The 18,131-nt window shown below is 31.8% G+C and overlaps 1 protein-coding gene across 4 annotated transcripts in view; it reads right to left on the bottom strand.

The window, feature by feature from the left end:
- Positions 1-632: 632 nt before the first annotated feature.
- LOC139495802 (prostaglandin E2 receptor EP4 subtype-like) overlaps positions 633-18,131 on the bottom strand; it is a 37,718-nt gene continuing 20,219 nt past the window's right edge. For all 4 annotated transcript variants that reach the window (XM_071284203.1, XM_071284185.1, XM_071284193.1 and 1 more), the window contains 2 exons: positions 4,700-5,811; positions 633-1,020 (listed from right to left, as the gene is read on the bottom strand). In XM_071284203.1, coding sequence (XP_071140304.1) covers positions 703-1,020; positions 4,700-5,491 — 1,110 coding nt within the window. In that variant the 5' untranslated portion in view covers positions 5,492-5,811 and the 3' untranslated portion in view covers positions 633-702. The remainder of the gene's footprint in view (positions 1,021-4,699; positions 5,812-18,131) is intronic.

Genomic DNA, 18,131 nt, shown 5'->3' with positions numbered 1-18,131 from the left:
CATTACATATTTATTAATAACGCCCTCTGCTACACCTAATATGACATATGTACAAATTTTAGTACTAAGTGACGTAAATTGAAATATTCTCCGGTCATGCGCGATTGTTTATTTTTTCTGACAAAAGTTACACAATTATTTGCAAGTTTTGACAATTGGATGAATACAGAAACACTGCTTACCGGTGATTATCCGTAACCAGTCCCTCGCGTATTTTAATGTCAACAAATAAATGAACGAAATGATTTAGTAATATTCATCCCTAGAAATAAATTGAAACTTGCTATAAAATAGTCATATCTTTATTCCCAGTAGTAAATGAGTATTGTAGTGCATGATCCAGAACTAATACAGTCGTCTGTAAATAGAGTGAAATTTATGCAGTATTCTTTGAAGATTTATTTATTTAAGCGAATTGATTGTATCCGACCACACATGAAATCGGCACAATATGAAGAAAAAAAAAAACCAAATGCCATTGATATGGCTATTCATATACCATTCGGACGTTTCAATGTCAGAGCGAGGATTTCTATTTCTAATGCGTAGACATACGCTACGATGCGCGTCAGCTTATTTTAAACGACTACTAGTATTTGACACGTTGAACTGAAATAAAAAAAAACATGCCAAAACGTACACTTATTTTATTGTAAAAAAATGTATGAAAGCACGTGGAAAATAGGATATGTGGAAAATTGTTTACAGTTTTGTGCATTCTCCACGAAAACTTGATGACAAAGATTTCTCAAACGAATGACTGATATCTGAAACTCCTATTTTAGGAAGAGGTCGACTTTCAGGTGTTTCATTACTTGAGTTCGTCTGTAGTGCCAACTTTCCTCTTGCACTTCTCAAAGCTTTTCCGGCCCATCGAATGCATAAAATGATATGTCTCTTTTTTAATAAGATATAAGCCCATGGGTCAAGTATTTGATTAAAAGACGCCAATCGAATTACCAACAAGTCCAGTTCATCACTATGTTTTATTGTCCCTGTAGTACAGAGTAACACCACAACCTAAAACAGAGAAAACAAAATATATTTATCACGGTAAGAATGTCGGTTAAGTTGTACTTTGATAAAACATTTACTAGTAAAATAAATTCACATGACAAGTTGCTGCTAATTTCATCGTTTCATAAATTTGATATCACAAGCTCGACATTTGTTTAATTTGCAAACTATATTGATCATTGTTACCAGAAATCAATCTTCGTTTTTATTTTTATGTGTACGTTGAATTTTAGTAGTATTAAATTTTATTGCTGACTTGGCAAAATATTTTGTAATCAGGATTGCAGACAACACCACTGATCAGGTGTATGTAATTATCCCTTCTTAAATATTTGTTCGTACTCAAACAGATATCAATTGCTTGAAAATCAAATAATTGGCGTAGAAGGATAATCAAATGTCACATTAAACACTGTTTAGGGATTCATCTTTTACTCAAATTAAATTTAGATAATAATCTAATATAATGCAAATGATTCGTAGCAGCTATAGGTCAACTTTGGAAGATGAATCCCATGCCGTTTGTTGATATTGTCCATATGAAAAAGAAGATGTGGTATTATTGCCAATGAGACAACTCTCCACAAGAGACCAAAATGACACAGAAATTAACAACTATAGGCCTTTAACAATGAGCTTGCTCATACTGCATAGTCAGCTATAAAAGGCCCCGAAATGACAATGTAAAAAAATTTCAAATGAGAAAACTAACGGCCTTATTCATGTACTGAAAATGAACGAAAAACAAAGATGTAACACATAAACAAACGACAACCACTGAATTACAGGTTCCTGACTTGGGACAGGCACATACATACATAATGTGGCGGGGTTAAACATGTTAGCGGGATCCCAACCCTCCCCCTATCCTGGGACAGTGGTATAATTTGTATAATTCAAAACTAACCAAAAATACTAATATTTGAATGTGTGTAATTATATCAGTCAGGATTCTACTTCGTCAAAATTATCTCCCCATTACGCCAGTTCATTTGTACAATCGTAGAAATGGAAGCTATTGTAGGAATGACGCGCTGCCAATTTAGCTCTTGAAAACCGATAAATTTATCTACATAGCACCATTACGTGTATTTAAAAAGACAAATGTATATCTACTAGCTAATGAGTATCAGTTAATGTTCTTGTCTGCATTGAGTCAACTTAAAACTATTATCTGATCGGTTGTCAGGTGGAATTTTCGAAAATTTAAAAACATTTGAAAAAATTCTAATTAAATATTTCGTAAAGAATATAAACCCTAATTATCACACACAAAATATGTTTTTTTTTCTCGAAGATATGCATTTTCAACATCCAACTTAAAAGACTGTTGTCAAGTGCTTTTAGTAAAAATTAGCTATTCGAACACACCTTCTCAGTTTTTGTGATTCATTAGAAAGGTATTCCACTTGACCAATATATTTCATCTTTTAGTACTATGAACTTTTGATGTTATGAAGTCAACCTGTAGCCTTGATATATAAAAATGATAGAGTCTGAAGCGAGATGATGTATGAAATACTCTTGCTTTATACGTTTTCAAGACAAAATATTCAACTCAAACACGCCCTAACATAACTCGATTTTCTCTTTCGATACAAATGTCACCCATTTTTTGGAATTTTTTCAGGAGTCGCATAATGGAAGGACAGACACGAAAATTACTGGAATTAATAGATTGCTCCGTCCGTGGTAAACAAAAAATAATAATTGGAGGTTATGCATTTTCTACATTCAACTTGATAGATACCCATGTCGTCGACTTGATATCTGATTGTTCTGCTCAACTTTGTGAAAGATAAGTTCAAAACTTATGCAAATGGTGTTTTTAAAATAAAATACTTCGTAATTGAGCAGAAAATTGTCATTTTGATTGTTTCTATTAATTTTTAAAAATTTTCTTACTATAGTCAATATTACAGTAAGCATTTATAGCCTTCTCTAACAAAGAGCTTCGATTCTTTTGTTCTATTTCAACCGGGTTTCCGCCGGATATGTTCACAGTCAAGCTAACTTCTGAAAACTTTCAAATTTTATAAATCAGAGAGAACGGGTATATGTCAATAGAACAGCACCCAATCAAATACACGGAACAGCCAAAATAGACTTTAAGGAGTTAATATACAGTCTACAACAATGAACGGTATGTCGTTCACTAAATCACTCAGGACTAGTAAACTTAATATGATGCAAAACAAAAAGTAAAACAGTTTATTAGAAAGCGACAACCACTGATGATTCTGACAATTAATCTTATCAGATATCTTATTAATTTGTCTACGAAATTTCTGGTCGCTTATTCCGCTGCTTCTACACTTGCTCAAGTAAAATTTAAAACAGATATATTGCTGATTGCACACATGAGAATACATGAGCTCTTTTTGTATGAATTACAGATGATATTAAAATTCGAATTCTTAAAGTTAACGTATTATCTATATTTTTGACAAGAAGAGGCTTATTTTATTGGCCAATATCCCCTGAAATCGTTTAATTCAAAATGTTAGAACCCGAAAGTTGATCAAACCAAGTGATCGTTTTATGTCAAAGAGCATATTTTTTACAAGTGAAATATTTTTTTGTCAATTTATTTTTTTGTTAAATTCGAAATATTTTCATTTGTTAACTTTTGGTAGATATCTTTTTAGCTACACCTGTTGTCCCATTGACAAAAATCAAACACGTCTTTATTGATATTGTTGTTTATTATTTGTTTGAATTTGTATTGCCACAAACATTGTAAATGTTTAATGATAATTAATAAAAGTTAATTATGATATTAAGGTTTCTTGTTAATTGACATATTTAAAAAAAAAAAAAAAAAAAGAACACCACTACCCATTGTGAATTGACATGAATTTACAAAGTGATAACATAGTTTTTCTTTCAAGAAACTTTTTGGATTTAGGTTGAAAATAACCTTCTTTTCATATTTGTGAGCATCACTAAAATGAATTGTCAAAATCAATCAAAATTGCATCTGAGCCATCTTATGGCATTTAAATTTTGTTAATGTTCAGAAAAACGCCATAATATTGTTAGAACCTTAGAGAATACACATAATGCTGTGATTCTGCAATTTTTTTTAAGTTTGAAAATCTTTTTGAAAATGTCCCTGGTGTTCAATAAATCAGCCTCTGTGCATACCATTCAATATATGTTTATCGACCATTTTATATGTGGCTAAACCTGTATTTTATTTGAATAAAGAAAGAACCAATTAATTCAAACAAACGTAAATGTAACAACTACCTAGTTTTTGTTTTCATCTTAGAAAGTAGGATTTTGTTAGATTGCCCACAAACAATTATTGGAGAATGTACTGGTGCTGTTCTAAGAAACAGGGCATTTGTGTTTTTGTTGTTGTTCAAATATGATTTGAAAATTTATGAAGTCATAATTTATGATCATATAATATCAACAATTTGGTAATGAATAGAAAAGTAAAAAACAAAACCGAGGAAAAACTTCGTTATTGATGAGAATATATAACTATGCATGATTCTGACGAAATTCTTCATTCAATTATATTTGTGAATCAAAACTGTTCATAAAAAATGTCTATTGTAATTGTTTGAGTTACTGTATCTGTCATGAGTTTATGCTAAGATATTGAGATTTGACGCTGTTGAATTAGTTATATGTTTGTATTCAAAATAAAAAAAAACTTAAGAAAACGTACCATTAATGGTGCCCAACATATGATAAATATAAGCACCACTGCTATCAAAAATATCATCATCTGCATTTCACGGTCTATTCTGCAAATTTCATCTTTATTGCAGGAAATAGTTTTAGAAGTGTCACGCATTTGTATTAAAGTTGCTATCACAGCCACATTAGAAGCGGTTATCAAAACAATGATTAATATTCCTGTCAATGAATAGATATATGTAAATGCTTTTCCCGTTGAATCTTCACTCCTAAAGTCAAAGAAACACCATGTCCCTGGATAATGTAGAACATTTTTACCAACTCCGATTAAAGGTAGGCTTGAAATAGCTATAGAAAATATGATAAGAGATGATAAAATATAAACGGCTTTTCTTTTTGTTACAAATCCGGCATAAAAATAAGGATGCATAAGAGCTATATAACGATCTAACGCCATAATAGCTACCACAAACATAGTTGATAATCCGGAAAATATTAACATGAAAGAGAAATAATTACATAAATGGTCTCCACCGTACCAATGTGGGAAATGTGCATACTGGAGGAATGTCACAGGTGACGTTGAAATTGTTCCAAAGAGATCTACAATTGCCAAAAGTCCTACGAGTCGGTAAAATATCGTTCTTCTGTTTTCTTTCTTTGATTTAAATAACACTATTAAAGCAGTCATATTGCCTATTGCACCGGCTGCAAACATTAAAGCGGGAACTATTGGAGACAAAGAAGTGTGCGGTTCCATTTCCAAAACTGTAGTATTGTTACCAATAAATGCTGACGGTGAAGAATTACTTTCATCCATTAGAGATATTGGTATTTTTCACTTTTTGCTGATTTCCATTTTTTTAATAGTATGTTTTAGAACTTAATCCAATTTTAAACACACTTCCGATAGTTTTTCATTTCTAGGATATTTGAAAAATAAAGGTAATCACATGTGTACAACTATTTTTATACTTGAAGTATCATTTTCCGAACTTCCCTGTCAGATAGTGTAGATCCATTGAATAACTTCAATCGATTGTTCAACTAAATTATCCCATAACGGGTTGTCATCATTAATTGATAAAAATAGCAATCAATAGATAATTTCAGCTAGCTGGTTTTTTCGACTCCACACTCCTGAAACAAAGATGAAAAATTGTTTGGTTAATTATATTTCAGCCACTTAATCACATTCCACCATTATATAATAGTACATTTATAGGTAATATTTGAGTAAATTATTAAAATTACAATGTACTTGAGTCCTAGTAAAGTTTATACGCCCACAAAAAGAGCTATTTATTTTCATACACTCTAACATCTTCAGATTTCTATTGAAAATTTAAAAAAAAGTCGTAGATATGATACTTCTCATTTATAGGTTATTATAGTGAGTGATGATGCATCAAATTACTACTAAAATTTAAATGATCTATAAATATTCTTTATGAACTGTATATATATCCTGTTCAGGATAATTAATTTCACATAAAACCTAGACTAACTTTATACATGCAGTTGTGTGCAAATATAAATGATATGCTGTTTCAATTCCGGATAAGAATTTAAAAAATGCTCAATTTGCACAAATAAGTTGTTTGTTTTAAATTTTATTTAAAAAAGAATGGTGATCCAATTTTGTTGTGTGTGTTATCGTCACACGACAAATAAGGTATATACATTTTTTAAATAACCTGCAGAAAAATAATATACATAGGTTGTCACTGAGAAAAAAAAACAAATATTTTAATCACACGAAAAATAATTTCTATTCGACATAAAGGCAACAGTAGTATAAAACAATTGAGAGATAATAAATATGGGTTATAAACTAAAGCCGAGGGAAACACATCAACTATAAACGGAAAACAACGGAAAAACAGAAACACCGAAGTGCAACAAAAACAAACGCCAATATACATAAACACATCCCTCTTTTACAATTGTATGTTATGTATCTTAAATATCATATGTATTGTTATAACAGTGACTATACAGGATCCATAACAGCACATGTACTGTACATGGAGTGTACGTATATATATACATACATTCTAATTGAAAAGTCTCCCAGATCTTACTGATGATGATTTAACTAATTGATTTTTCCTTCTTACAAGTTAAGAAATCTATATAACTAGAAGTTCCTATGGAAAAGTTAAAACCATCTCTTTGAAAATTCCACAAGGGCATTCACTGCCATAAACTGCCATAATGGTTGACCGTTATGGAATGCAACCATGCATTAAGGAGATAACTGTCTTGTATTTTAAGCTTCGATGGCATCAATAGGTGATTTGATGGTCGCAAATTAACTTTACTGGCGACACATCACCGAACGCAACGTAGCATCCGATTTTGCTTGTCTTGAATGACAAGACAACATGACTTTTTCTGAGCAATTTTTTTGTTGGGGCTCGAGTTATGCCAACTTAAATTTAAGTGTAGTGGTTTGTTTTATTATCATTTGTTTGGCCAAGATGATGTTTTTGGTTTCTTCGACTAAATGTTGTTGACTGTCCACATGCTACTTTCTGGCTCTTTGTCAATCACATTTTAAAAAAAATTATACAGAAGGCAATATTAAACATATCCAAAGCGATGAAATGGATATAGAAAAATGGTCACCGGATTTCTACCATCCGGGAGTAATACCCGTGATTCGGGAGGGGATTGTTTTGCTGTTCAGGATATATAGTTAAACTAGCAACCTAATGAGTATGTTAAATTTGATCTGACTATTGTGCAAAAATGCCATGATCTGTGCACATATAGACATACTTTACAATAACTATTTGTAGGGTCCCTAGGTAACATATTGCAAGTTTAAATGTCTATCGTACCATACTAGAGTGAAAATTAAAATGTCCTGCTCTTCATCACCTTCGTTCTTATAACTACATCATTGATTTAAAGTTAAACTTGTTTTCCTCTTGCATATGATTAGTGTAACTGCCATGGAAAACAAACAATAATTGCAACAGGCTATCTATATCAAGTTCAAATAAAAATGGACATAAACCAAAAAGGAGAAACAAGTTGTGTTCAAGGGGTTGTGAGGTCCTGTTTGAAGAGACTTATACAACAGTAAGTTTATAATAAACTAAAATACCACCGTCGTTTCTGAAAACCTAAAGGAATCAACAAGATTTCTAAACAGTTCTAGATAAAGGCTACATCAGTATACCGTTGCTCAAAAGTCATAAATCGATAAATAGGAAACAAATTCGGGTTACAAACTAAAACCGAGAGAAACATATAAACTATAAGAAATAAGATGTTTTCCTAAATAAGATGGAGCCCCCATCCCCCACCTCAGATTACGTAAATAAAACAGTGAACTTTTCAAAGGCACTAGATCATAGCTGAATATTTTGAGCTTTTGAACTTAATTTCTGTAATATTAATTCAGATTATTTTAATTGATGTATGTCCCATATTGGTAATATTACATTTGTTTGAAAATAGGTTTTTGTTCAATTCAAAATTAATACATTATACCTTGCATTTAAAGGAATATAAATGTACTAAATTAATGTGGCACAAGTTGCGACGATTAATATTGCTGAACCATATTTGTTTGGATAATCGTTGTGCAGTTGGTGTAAATAGTGTGTACACAGTTTGTGTTTTATGTTCCAATGTTTTGAAGTGAACGAACTGTAAAAAAAGTCCAAAAGAAGTTTTCAACCTTTTTATCAGTATAAGCATTGCACTAATCTAATATAAAGTCGGCCCACAAACTGCGTCATTGTGAGCCTTAATCCTAGTATATACTGTATGTCTTATTCCCTATAGTGAAATACTGAGCAGTCACTTTACATTTGATAGACACTTACACTAATATATTTCGAATAAATCGAACCATTATAATATACTGGAGTCGGTTTCCCTTTAGATTTTAGTATTAACATATGGCCATCTAATCAACACTGACGAAGCTGTCAGTGATTAAATTATCAATACTTTTTTTCATAGAAGATCTTTTTTTGTTATATTTGTATTTGCTGCCAATGATAAGAAAGAAAAGGGCAGATTTTATTTATTGCAACTATTCGGATATGTTAACTTGAATTTTATTAAGAATCAATTTTTATAATAAAATTATAATATAGCACAACCGTCGAAGTTACGCATAACGTACATAAATGTTTGTTTCAAGGGATAATTGTAATATTTTTTATAGAAACAGGAAAGGGGTTAAACCGTTTGGATGTATCAAATATTGTTGTATTATTCCTTATTATATTGTATTTTTTTTTAAATTCATTTTGTTTGTACATGCATTCCTACTATGTTTTTTCGTCATTATCTAATGAACTTTGTTGTTATTTTTATATTGGGAGAGGACGTCACTAATGTTGTTATTACTTGTGTCCAATCCCTTTTGCTACTTTTGCAAATAAAATATGTTTAAACTAAATAGTGTCCCTTTCATTGAGACATGTTTTGTTTTGTTTTAGCGCAACAACCGAATGACACAAACGCATATGTATATTTCAAAGGACAACTGGTTGATTTTCAATATAAAAGGAGAATCATCTGATTTTTGGATTCATATTATATATTCTTCTTTTTTGTAAGACAGCTTTTTATATTTATTCTGTTGTTTTTTTTTTTTTTGGGTTGATTTTTTTTTTTTTTTTGCTCGACTTGTGATTTTTATAACTCAAAGTATACATGTTTATAAAATTTACTTCCTCAAAGAACATAAGATCCCACAACCATTAAAAATGATCCTGTCAGCTGATTCTTTACATTATTTACATGTGGGTAGTCAATATGCAAAAATATTAAAAACCATATAAAAAGTGCATTTCGAAGTCTTTTCCTCAAACATCAATTCAACTGATGGTCATTTCGATGCAGATAAAAAATTCGGGTAATCTCTGTTATTTTTTCTACAAAACACAACAGCTACCGCAACGACGGTCTGATATGTACACGTTTAATTGTAGGTCGAATTACACACACAAGAGGAATGATGTGTATTGCTAGGGTATCATATATTTTCATCTAATATTTACATTTCATCACAATAAATGTGTTTAATATTTGCCGCTGGGCGTAAAACACAATAAGTTAATCACCAAAGTAATATAATATTCTAATAATATTACACTGAAACTAATTTCTTCTTTTTGATTTCTCAACAATATTGATTTTGTTATTCTTTTTTGACTTTATGGATTGACCCATTTATATCGTTGTTATCCTACTTATTATTTATAAGCCACAATTATGTCTAATATATTAACTATAAAAATTAAGCAATCAAACGACTTCATTCAATACAACAGATGGACTTTATGAAAACAACGCTATGTCCGATAAGAGACTGGTTTACTGAAAAAATACGATTTATTTTACAACTTGACGACTTCGTACCTGTTTTGGGATAATGCTTTTTACTTTTGTTTTAAATTGTACAGAAAGACTTATACGAGCGAAACATTACCCTAAATAACTGAAGAATGAAATCTATTCATTATGTATATCATTATAAAATAGCTTTGATTTATAATATTTTGATTCCATGGCACCAGGATAACACGAAAATCCTTGTCCTTATCTTCACTTGTGATCTATCATTGGTACAGCATAAAAAATAACATTAAAAAAGTCAACTTCAAACAGCTTTGAGTAAAAAGCAAGGGATAAGTATATTAGTACGATAAATTAAATATGGTGTCAGACGGTTCATTTCATCAAAGGTGAAATCTTACATAACATATTAAAACCGATGCATGTGCAATTACGAAAAGGAGTCAATGAAGAAACAAATGTTGATATAATGTTGAAAACAAAAATTATGTTGACCTCCATCACGTCATATGAATGGTGTTAAGTCATAAATAAAGTTCTTAAGAAAAATGAAAACAACATGTCATAAGGTATCAATTTGCTGTCAAATTTACAACTTACATTTAATCCAAAAAAAGTAGAATAAAATAGTATCTATGATTTGATTGCTTGTTAGCGTGTCATGAGGAGATTCAATTTCTATACTGCATTCTCATACCTCTATCATCTTTGTTTTCAAGAAAGATTTTAATAAAGTGAAACATATTGATGGTAATTATCTTCTATCAGGGGACAAACATTGAATATTCCAGCGGTAAGGGGGTCAAGGAGAATTTTTTGCGGATTGACTATTCTTTTTCTCTGTTACTACGAATGCTTATATCATTTGCTAGGATTTTATGTGAACTGTTTCCTGCATGATTCAAACTATTCCTTTTTTTCCTTCTTTTGAAAGTTTTTTTTTTTAGCTTTTACTAGGCCATTTCTTTTTCTCGTAAATTATTTGAATAGTGAAGTTACATAATTTCGAACTTATATACTGTAACAGTTTCAAATGCTCAAACTGTCTGTAAAACTTAAAAACCAATGCATCAAATGACTTACACCATTTTTATAAATTTCCTGTATGTATTTGAATTTCACAAAAAACTAAGAACTTTCCATTCCCAGGAATAGATTACGAATGTATCTCCCTCATGCAAAGCTCTGATTCCTTTAACGGATTTGGCTATACTTTTTTGAACTTTTGGAATATAGCTCCTCATCTTTTATATAAGCTTTGGAAGTTACATATTTTGACCACGAGCATCACTGAAGAGACATGTATTGTCGAAATGCGCATCTGGTGCGGGAAAATTGGCATCGTTAATGTTATTACCTTAGCCGTATTTGGCACAACGTTTTTGGAATTTTCGGTCCTCAATGCTCTTCTACTTTGTACTTGTTTGGTTTTATTACTATTTTGATCTGAGCGTGACTGACGAGTATTATGTAGACGAATCGCGGGTCTGGCGTATTAAATTATAATCCTGGTACCTTTGATAACATCACCTGTCACCTTTAAACTATAATTTCTTATGTTTAAGTTTTAATTCATAAACTGTTAGGTATACATCACATTAGCAGAGGCAGATTTAGAAGTGGGTTTGGGCACCTTATCATTGCTACTTATGGAGCTCTATCCATATGACTACAGAAAAGTTGTTTTACTCGTCTCATTCCAAACATTGCATTGTCTCGTTTTCCCCCTTTTAAATCCTTGATCTGCATTTGATAAGATCAAGTCATATACACTTTCCCTTTGTCAACTAAACTCTTTGATAAAGGACAAATTATTTGAGTAATATTATTCATCATAAACAAGCTAATCTACGATATGCGTTTTATTTTGATTTCCAGTGAAGTTCAAACAATTATTATACATAAATATCCTCTTACATGTATTAGATACAAAAAGAGTTCTTAAAACACTTTTATAATATTCGGTTTTGCTGCCAAAAGTATAATTCTTGAATGAATCTTGTAATGATATTCCTATGCACAGATCTCTGAAGTACAAATGCACAGTATACATTGTAGTTGACAGTTGAAACTACTCGGTAGTATATGATTGTATTCTCAGAAAAACGTGTTCTAACAAATTCTGATAACACAACTTAAAATGTTTCTATTTCGTCGTGTATCTCAAAATAACTTTTGTTTAAGGAAGTAGTACTTTGTATCAGAATCGATAACATGACATATACTTATGGAACGCCAAAACTGTCTTGTTATGACCATTTTTCATTATATGATGTGCATTTACCTCTATATGATGTGCACTTGTCATTATATGATGTGCAAACACCTTTGTATGACGTGCAAATATACTTATATGATGTGCATACATACTTATATGATGTGCAAATGTTCTTATATGATGTGCAAACATACTTATATGATGTGCAAACATTCTTATATGATGTACAAATATCCTTATATTATGTGCACATATACTTATATTATGTGCAAATGTACTTGTATGATGTGCAAGTATATTCATATGATGTCCAAACATCTTTATATGATGTCCAAACATCTTTATATGATGTGCAACTACACTTATATGATGTGCAAATGTACTTATATGATGTGCAAATGTACTTATATGATGTGCAAATATCCTTATATGATGTGCAAATGTACTTATATGATGTGCAAATATCCTTATATGATGTGCATTTTCCCTTATATTATGTGCAAACATCTTTATATGTTGTGGTTGTGTCATTATATTATGTGCTTGTAATCTTATATCATGTGGTTCGGTTAACTTCATTATATGATGTCGAAACGTCATTATATGATGTGCTTTCATCGTCGTTATGGTCAATGAACATGATTACGATTAGAATGATTACTGTCTACGTCATAACTGATTCCGATCTGCTTCTGCAGAATTGATATAAACCCGGATCAAATCTTATTTTATCTTAAAAGAGGAAAACCTTGACATGTTTGTTCCTCGATTTAAGATGAAAAAAATCACACCAAATATTGATGGAAAATTGTCAAATTATGAATTTTAATCGATGGGTCTACAATAATGAATATACGGGATCTACAATAATGAGCATACAGTTAACTTATTCCGTTTTAAATCTTTTAAGCGAAAGTGCATTTTTAAGATAAAGTGAGACAGTGCATTTTAACAAAAATTAACGTTTCAAACATTTCGGCGGAAGATTAAGATCAATTAATGCAGGAACTAGTTGAAGAATTTCTCGGCAGCGGCGGAAATATGACAAAACAAATTGTGTGGCTCTTTTTATAGCTTGCTGTTCGGTTTGAGTAAACGCTCCTTGTTGAAGGCCGTAATTTAACCTATAATTGTTTACTTTTAACACATCATGGCTTAGATGTAGAGTTGTCTCATTGGCACTCATATCATATCTTCCTATTTCTATTCATTGCAAAAGACACCAATGAACTCAAAGTCAATTTAAAAAATATTTTATAACGATAGCTACAAAATTGTCCTCTCTTGCATATATAATTATACCGGTATGGTTGATTGGTTGATTAATTTGTTGATTGATTGCTTTTTAACGCCACTTTCAACATTAACATGTGGCATTTCGTGGCAGTAAGTTTATATTGATGGAGGAAGCTGAAGTCCCCGGAAAGAACAACCGACTTTCGGTAGGAAAACTAATAATTCTATTCAATGGAGATTGGAGTCGAGTTTACCTGCCACGTGTGGGAGTCGAACTCACAACCTACATGTAAGTGTTGACAGGCTAGATACTTGGACCACTCGGCCATCGAGCCCCCCCCCCCCCCCCAAAGGAATTAAAGGAGATATGGGATGACCTTCAACTCGGTGCATGACATTTGCTTGCATCTTTTTATTATGTTTTCATGCATTTATTGAACACTTACATGATAATGAATGTGTGCTTGACGTCCAGCGGAAAATTTATATATATATATATATACAACTCGTCTAAACATCAACCCAACAATGTTAGATCTGTAAATTTGCTTTCGCAAATTTTTGGTTCTTCCCTCGCCGGGATTCGAACCCATGCTACTGTGATATCGTGACACCAAATCGCCTGCACTGCAGCCGTCCCGCTAGACCACACGACCACCTGGGCTCTCAATATATATAAAAGACTATGTGGTATGATTGCCAATGAGACAACTCTCCACAAGACACCAAATGACACAGAAATTAACAACTATAGGGCATCGTACGGCCTTTAACAATGAGCAAAGCCCATACCGCATAATCAGCTATAAAAGGCCCCGAAATGACAAATGTAAAAGAATTTAAACGTGAAAACTAATGGCATTATTTATGTACAAAAAATGAACGAAGAACAAATACTGGTATGTAACACATCAACAGACGACAGCCACTGAATTACAGGCTCCTGACTTGGGACAGGTGCATATTCGTCTGGGAACATATTAATGTGAAATGAATATTAACCTGTTTTGTAATAGACCGACACCCTGAGTCGGATTTTTAACATGCTACTTCGTAGAAATCCATTTTACCTTACGGTGTTACCCGGACAGATTATTCTGATTCCGAGCCGAACAAGTCTTCGATTTTACTCCTTAATTTAGCAGTGAAGCAGCAAATACCAATTTTAAATTCTTTGGTTTTGAACCGGCCGGAATTCGAACCTACGACCATTAACACTAGATGCTAACATGCTACCATGAAAGCACCGCCACTAGACAGTTACCCATAATATAAAAGGAAAGCCGTTCAGATATACAACTCCGTGAACAGGGCTAAGATACTGACCATTGATTTTTTTGGGGAGTGATTGCGGGGGAAAAGGGGGGGGGGCATGTTTTTTGTAAATGTTTGATTCCAAGTTTCTTGAAAGATATTTTATCTTTTTTCAGGAGGGAATCAAAATAATTGTTTCCATTGAAAATGAGAGAAAAAATAAAACAATAATGAAATTCAAAAAAATAACCATATTATTTAAAAAAAAAAGAGTTTTTTCATTAAAGTCGAAAAATATGTTTGTCCTGGAACAAGGAAGTACACGTCCTCCTGCCCACACTTCATGTTTACATCACGATGACCGTGAGGGCATTCCGATGTATTGTCGCAACAGATATTTTGACTTTTGTGTTTTTTGTGTTAACGCATGCGGAAGAATATCTCAAGAACGTTTATGCGGGAAAAATGAATGCCTACATAAATCCAAACTATTAGAAAATCCGAATTATTACAGATGAGTTTTCACCATGCACTTGCACTGCACTATTATTAGAATAGTAGAATAGAATGCTATAGCATTTGAATCAAAATTATGTATACATGTAACTGTTATATACAAGTATTAATTTAATATATAACAACAAACCAGAGTATACTGATTTGTATCACTACAATATAATTGTGATTATAGTGAGGTTGAATTCCCTGTCATTTATTCATCATCCAAGCACGAACTTGTCTCAGAAAAAATATATTTCTGTAAATTAACCTCACTTTCAGGTATTGAGATGTAATTTTCTTTTAGACAAGTGCGTGTGACCATCCGCGAGAACTTGCGGTCATCCGATCTTCAGTACTTCAGTCCTTTGATACTGTTTGTTCTAGTAAATATTACATCAGCCAATGAAATTCAGCCTTCACATTTTTGAAGGTGTATATAAATCCGACAAAACCAAGAATCCCAATGGTCTTTAAACAGAAAATAGAATGGAGCGTTTTCAGATCCGCGTAAGCATAGCTTGGACACACAATATCTGTACTTTAATTAGATTTGTGTCTGAATGAACATAAAAACACTGTATTTATTTTTTTGTTTACTGAGGCCTGGTGGTCTCTGAAAGATAGAGAGTTGTGTTTTCAATTTTTCTAAGTGAAGATTTACGGCGGTGACTTTTAATATTTTGCGTTTATCGGCAACTTCAATAGATTAAAATAATAATAGTGCAATGTGTCTGAATATATTCTATGGTAAGTTTTATGGTCCCATTTTGGCCCTTATGAGTTTTGTTGTTTTATTGCCTATTATCTTGATACTTATTTATAGAGAAACCTTTTCTTAGCAAAATAGTTTTCTCGTTTGAATTGTTGAAGGCCTTACGGTTACCTATAGTTGTTAATTTCTGTGTCATTTTGGTCTCTTGTGGAGAGTTGTCTCATTGGCAATCATACCACATCTTCTTTTCTTTTTTTTTTTATATTGTAAGAACAGATTTAAAAATAAGTATATTATAATTATTGTCATTTTCATCATTGGTGGTGGGAACGGGGTAGGAAAGATGGAAATTCCTCTATTTTTTTCCAAGGAATTACCGTGAAATAGGGGGAAAAAACACAATCATTCCAAAGACATAAACTTTACATCCCCCCCTAAAAAAAAACCACCAGAGAACAATTACATACACCTTTCTCAATACATTTGTTCGTAATAACAAAACGAAAAAAAACCACATTAAATTCCTTTTGCATTATATAAGTTTAAAATAGCACATCAATAGTGGATCTAAAACTTCAAGTGTAGAAGTTGTTTGCGACTTTGAATTTAATTTGGATATGCCGGTTATGGTCTCATTGATATTTATCACACCTTCATTCAATATTACTAGTTTCAGATGAAACCATACTCTGCTAGAAGAAAGTATTTGTTGAAAAAATAAGGATTTAGATTTTAACAGATGAGGCTAGCGGAGCTATGCGTAAAATTGACGTCTTTCGAGTCGAAACTATTATTTTTACTGGGGGGAAGGGGGGGGGGGGGACAGAATACGATGAGGGTCAAACCCTAAACAGTTAGGGCAAGTATGGACATAACCATTCCAGCTTTATACAGGTCTGAATTTGAATTAATTTATCATTCAATATCTGACACATCATAGGTTTGTGACACATAATAAATGTGGTCTAAGATTTCCAAAAGTTGAAATTTGGCAATTATACCTATTATATTGTCCAATATCCGAAATCTAAATATATTGCTAGATTCAGCATATCAAAGAACCATAAGAATTGCTTGTTTTAAGTGCCGTTTTGGCCCATTATTTCTAAAAAGTTTTTGTCTGGCAACAAAGTATTTACGGACAACGAACACATCGCAAAAACATTATACTGCGTCAAATCTATAAATATAAACAATTAAATACCACCATTTTATTTTAAAAAAAAATCAAAATTAAAGGCTCCCTGAATTTCTTCCTATCCCCTCTTTATGGGTGTTGCAAATGACCGGTCCATCATATTAGTCATTACCCTATCAATGTCCGGTTTTTGTCCATTTTTGTGTCTTTCTTCAGAAAAGTGATACATAAAGACAAACTTCCACAGCTAAAATGATCAGCAAAGCAAACTTTACAAAACAATGAACATACTGGAAATTCATGTATTTACTTCTTTAAAAAACAAAAGCCGCTAACGCAAGATATAAAGATATTGTCAAATATAAGCCTAGTACAATGAGCATAGAGCATGGCATAAAAGAATCATTTCTTTAATTTAATAACTTTAACTGTATGCCGATTATTGCAAACCTCGTATGTTCATTATTGTAGACCCATTGATTAAAACTAAACTTTGCAATTCACAATTTGAAAATTTTCCAATAATATCTGGTGTGATTTTTTTCATCTTAAATCTCGAAACAAGCATGTTAAGGTTTTTTTCTTTTTACATCTCAATCATTTTCCAGACGATAGCTACATATTTGATCCGGGTTTATATTAATTCTGCAGAAGCAGATCGGAATCAGTTATGACGTAGACAGTAATCATTCTTATCGTAATCATGTTCATTGACCATAACGACGATGAAAGCACATCATATAATGACGTTTCGACATCATATAATGAAGTTAATCGAACCACATGATATAAGATTACAAGCACATAATATAATGACACAACCACATCATATAAAGATGTTTGCACATAATATAAGGGAAAATGCACATCATATAAGGATGTTTGCACATTATATAAGTATATTTGCACAGCATACAAGTACATTTGCACATAATATAAGTATATGTGCACATAATATAAGGATATTTGTACATCATACAAGAATGTTTGCACATCATATAAGTATGTTTGCACATCATATAAGAACATTTGCACATCATATGAGTATGTATGCACATCATATGAGTATTTAT

This window comes from Mytilus edulis, chromosome 1 (genome assembly GCF_963676685.1).
Source record: "Mytilus edulis chromosome 1, xbMytEdul2.2, whole genome shotgun sequence".
NCBI lineage: Eukaryota > Metazoa > Mollusca > Bivalvia > Mytilida > Mytilidae > Mytilus > Mytilus edulis.
This window is presented reverse-complemented; position numbering and strand designations above follow the sequence as displayed.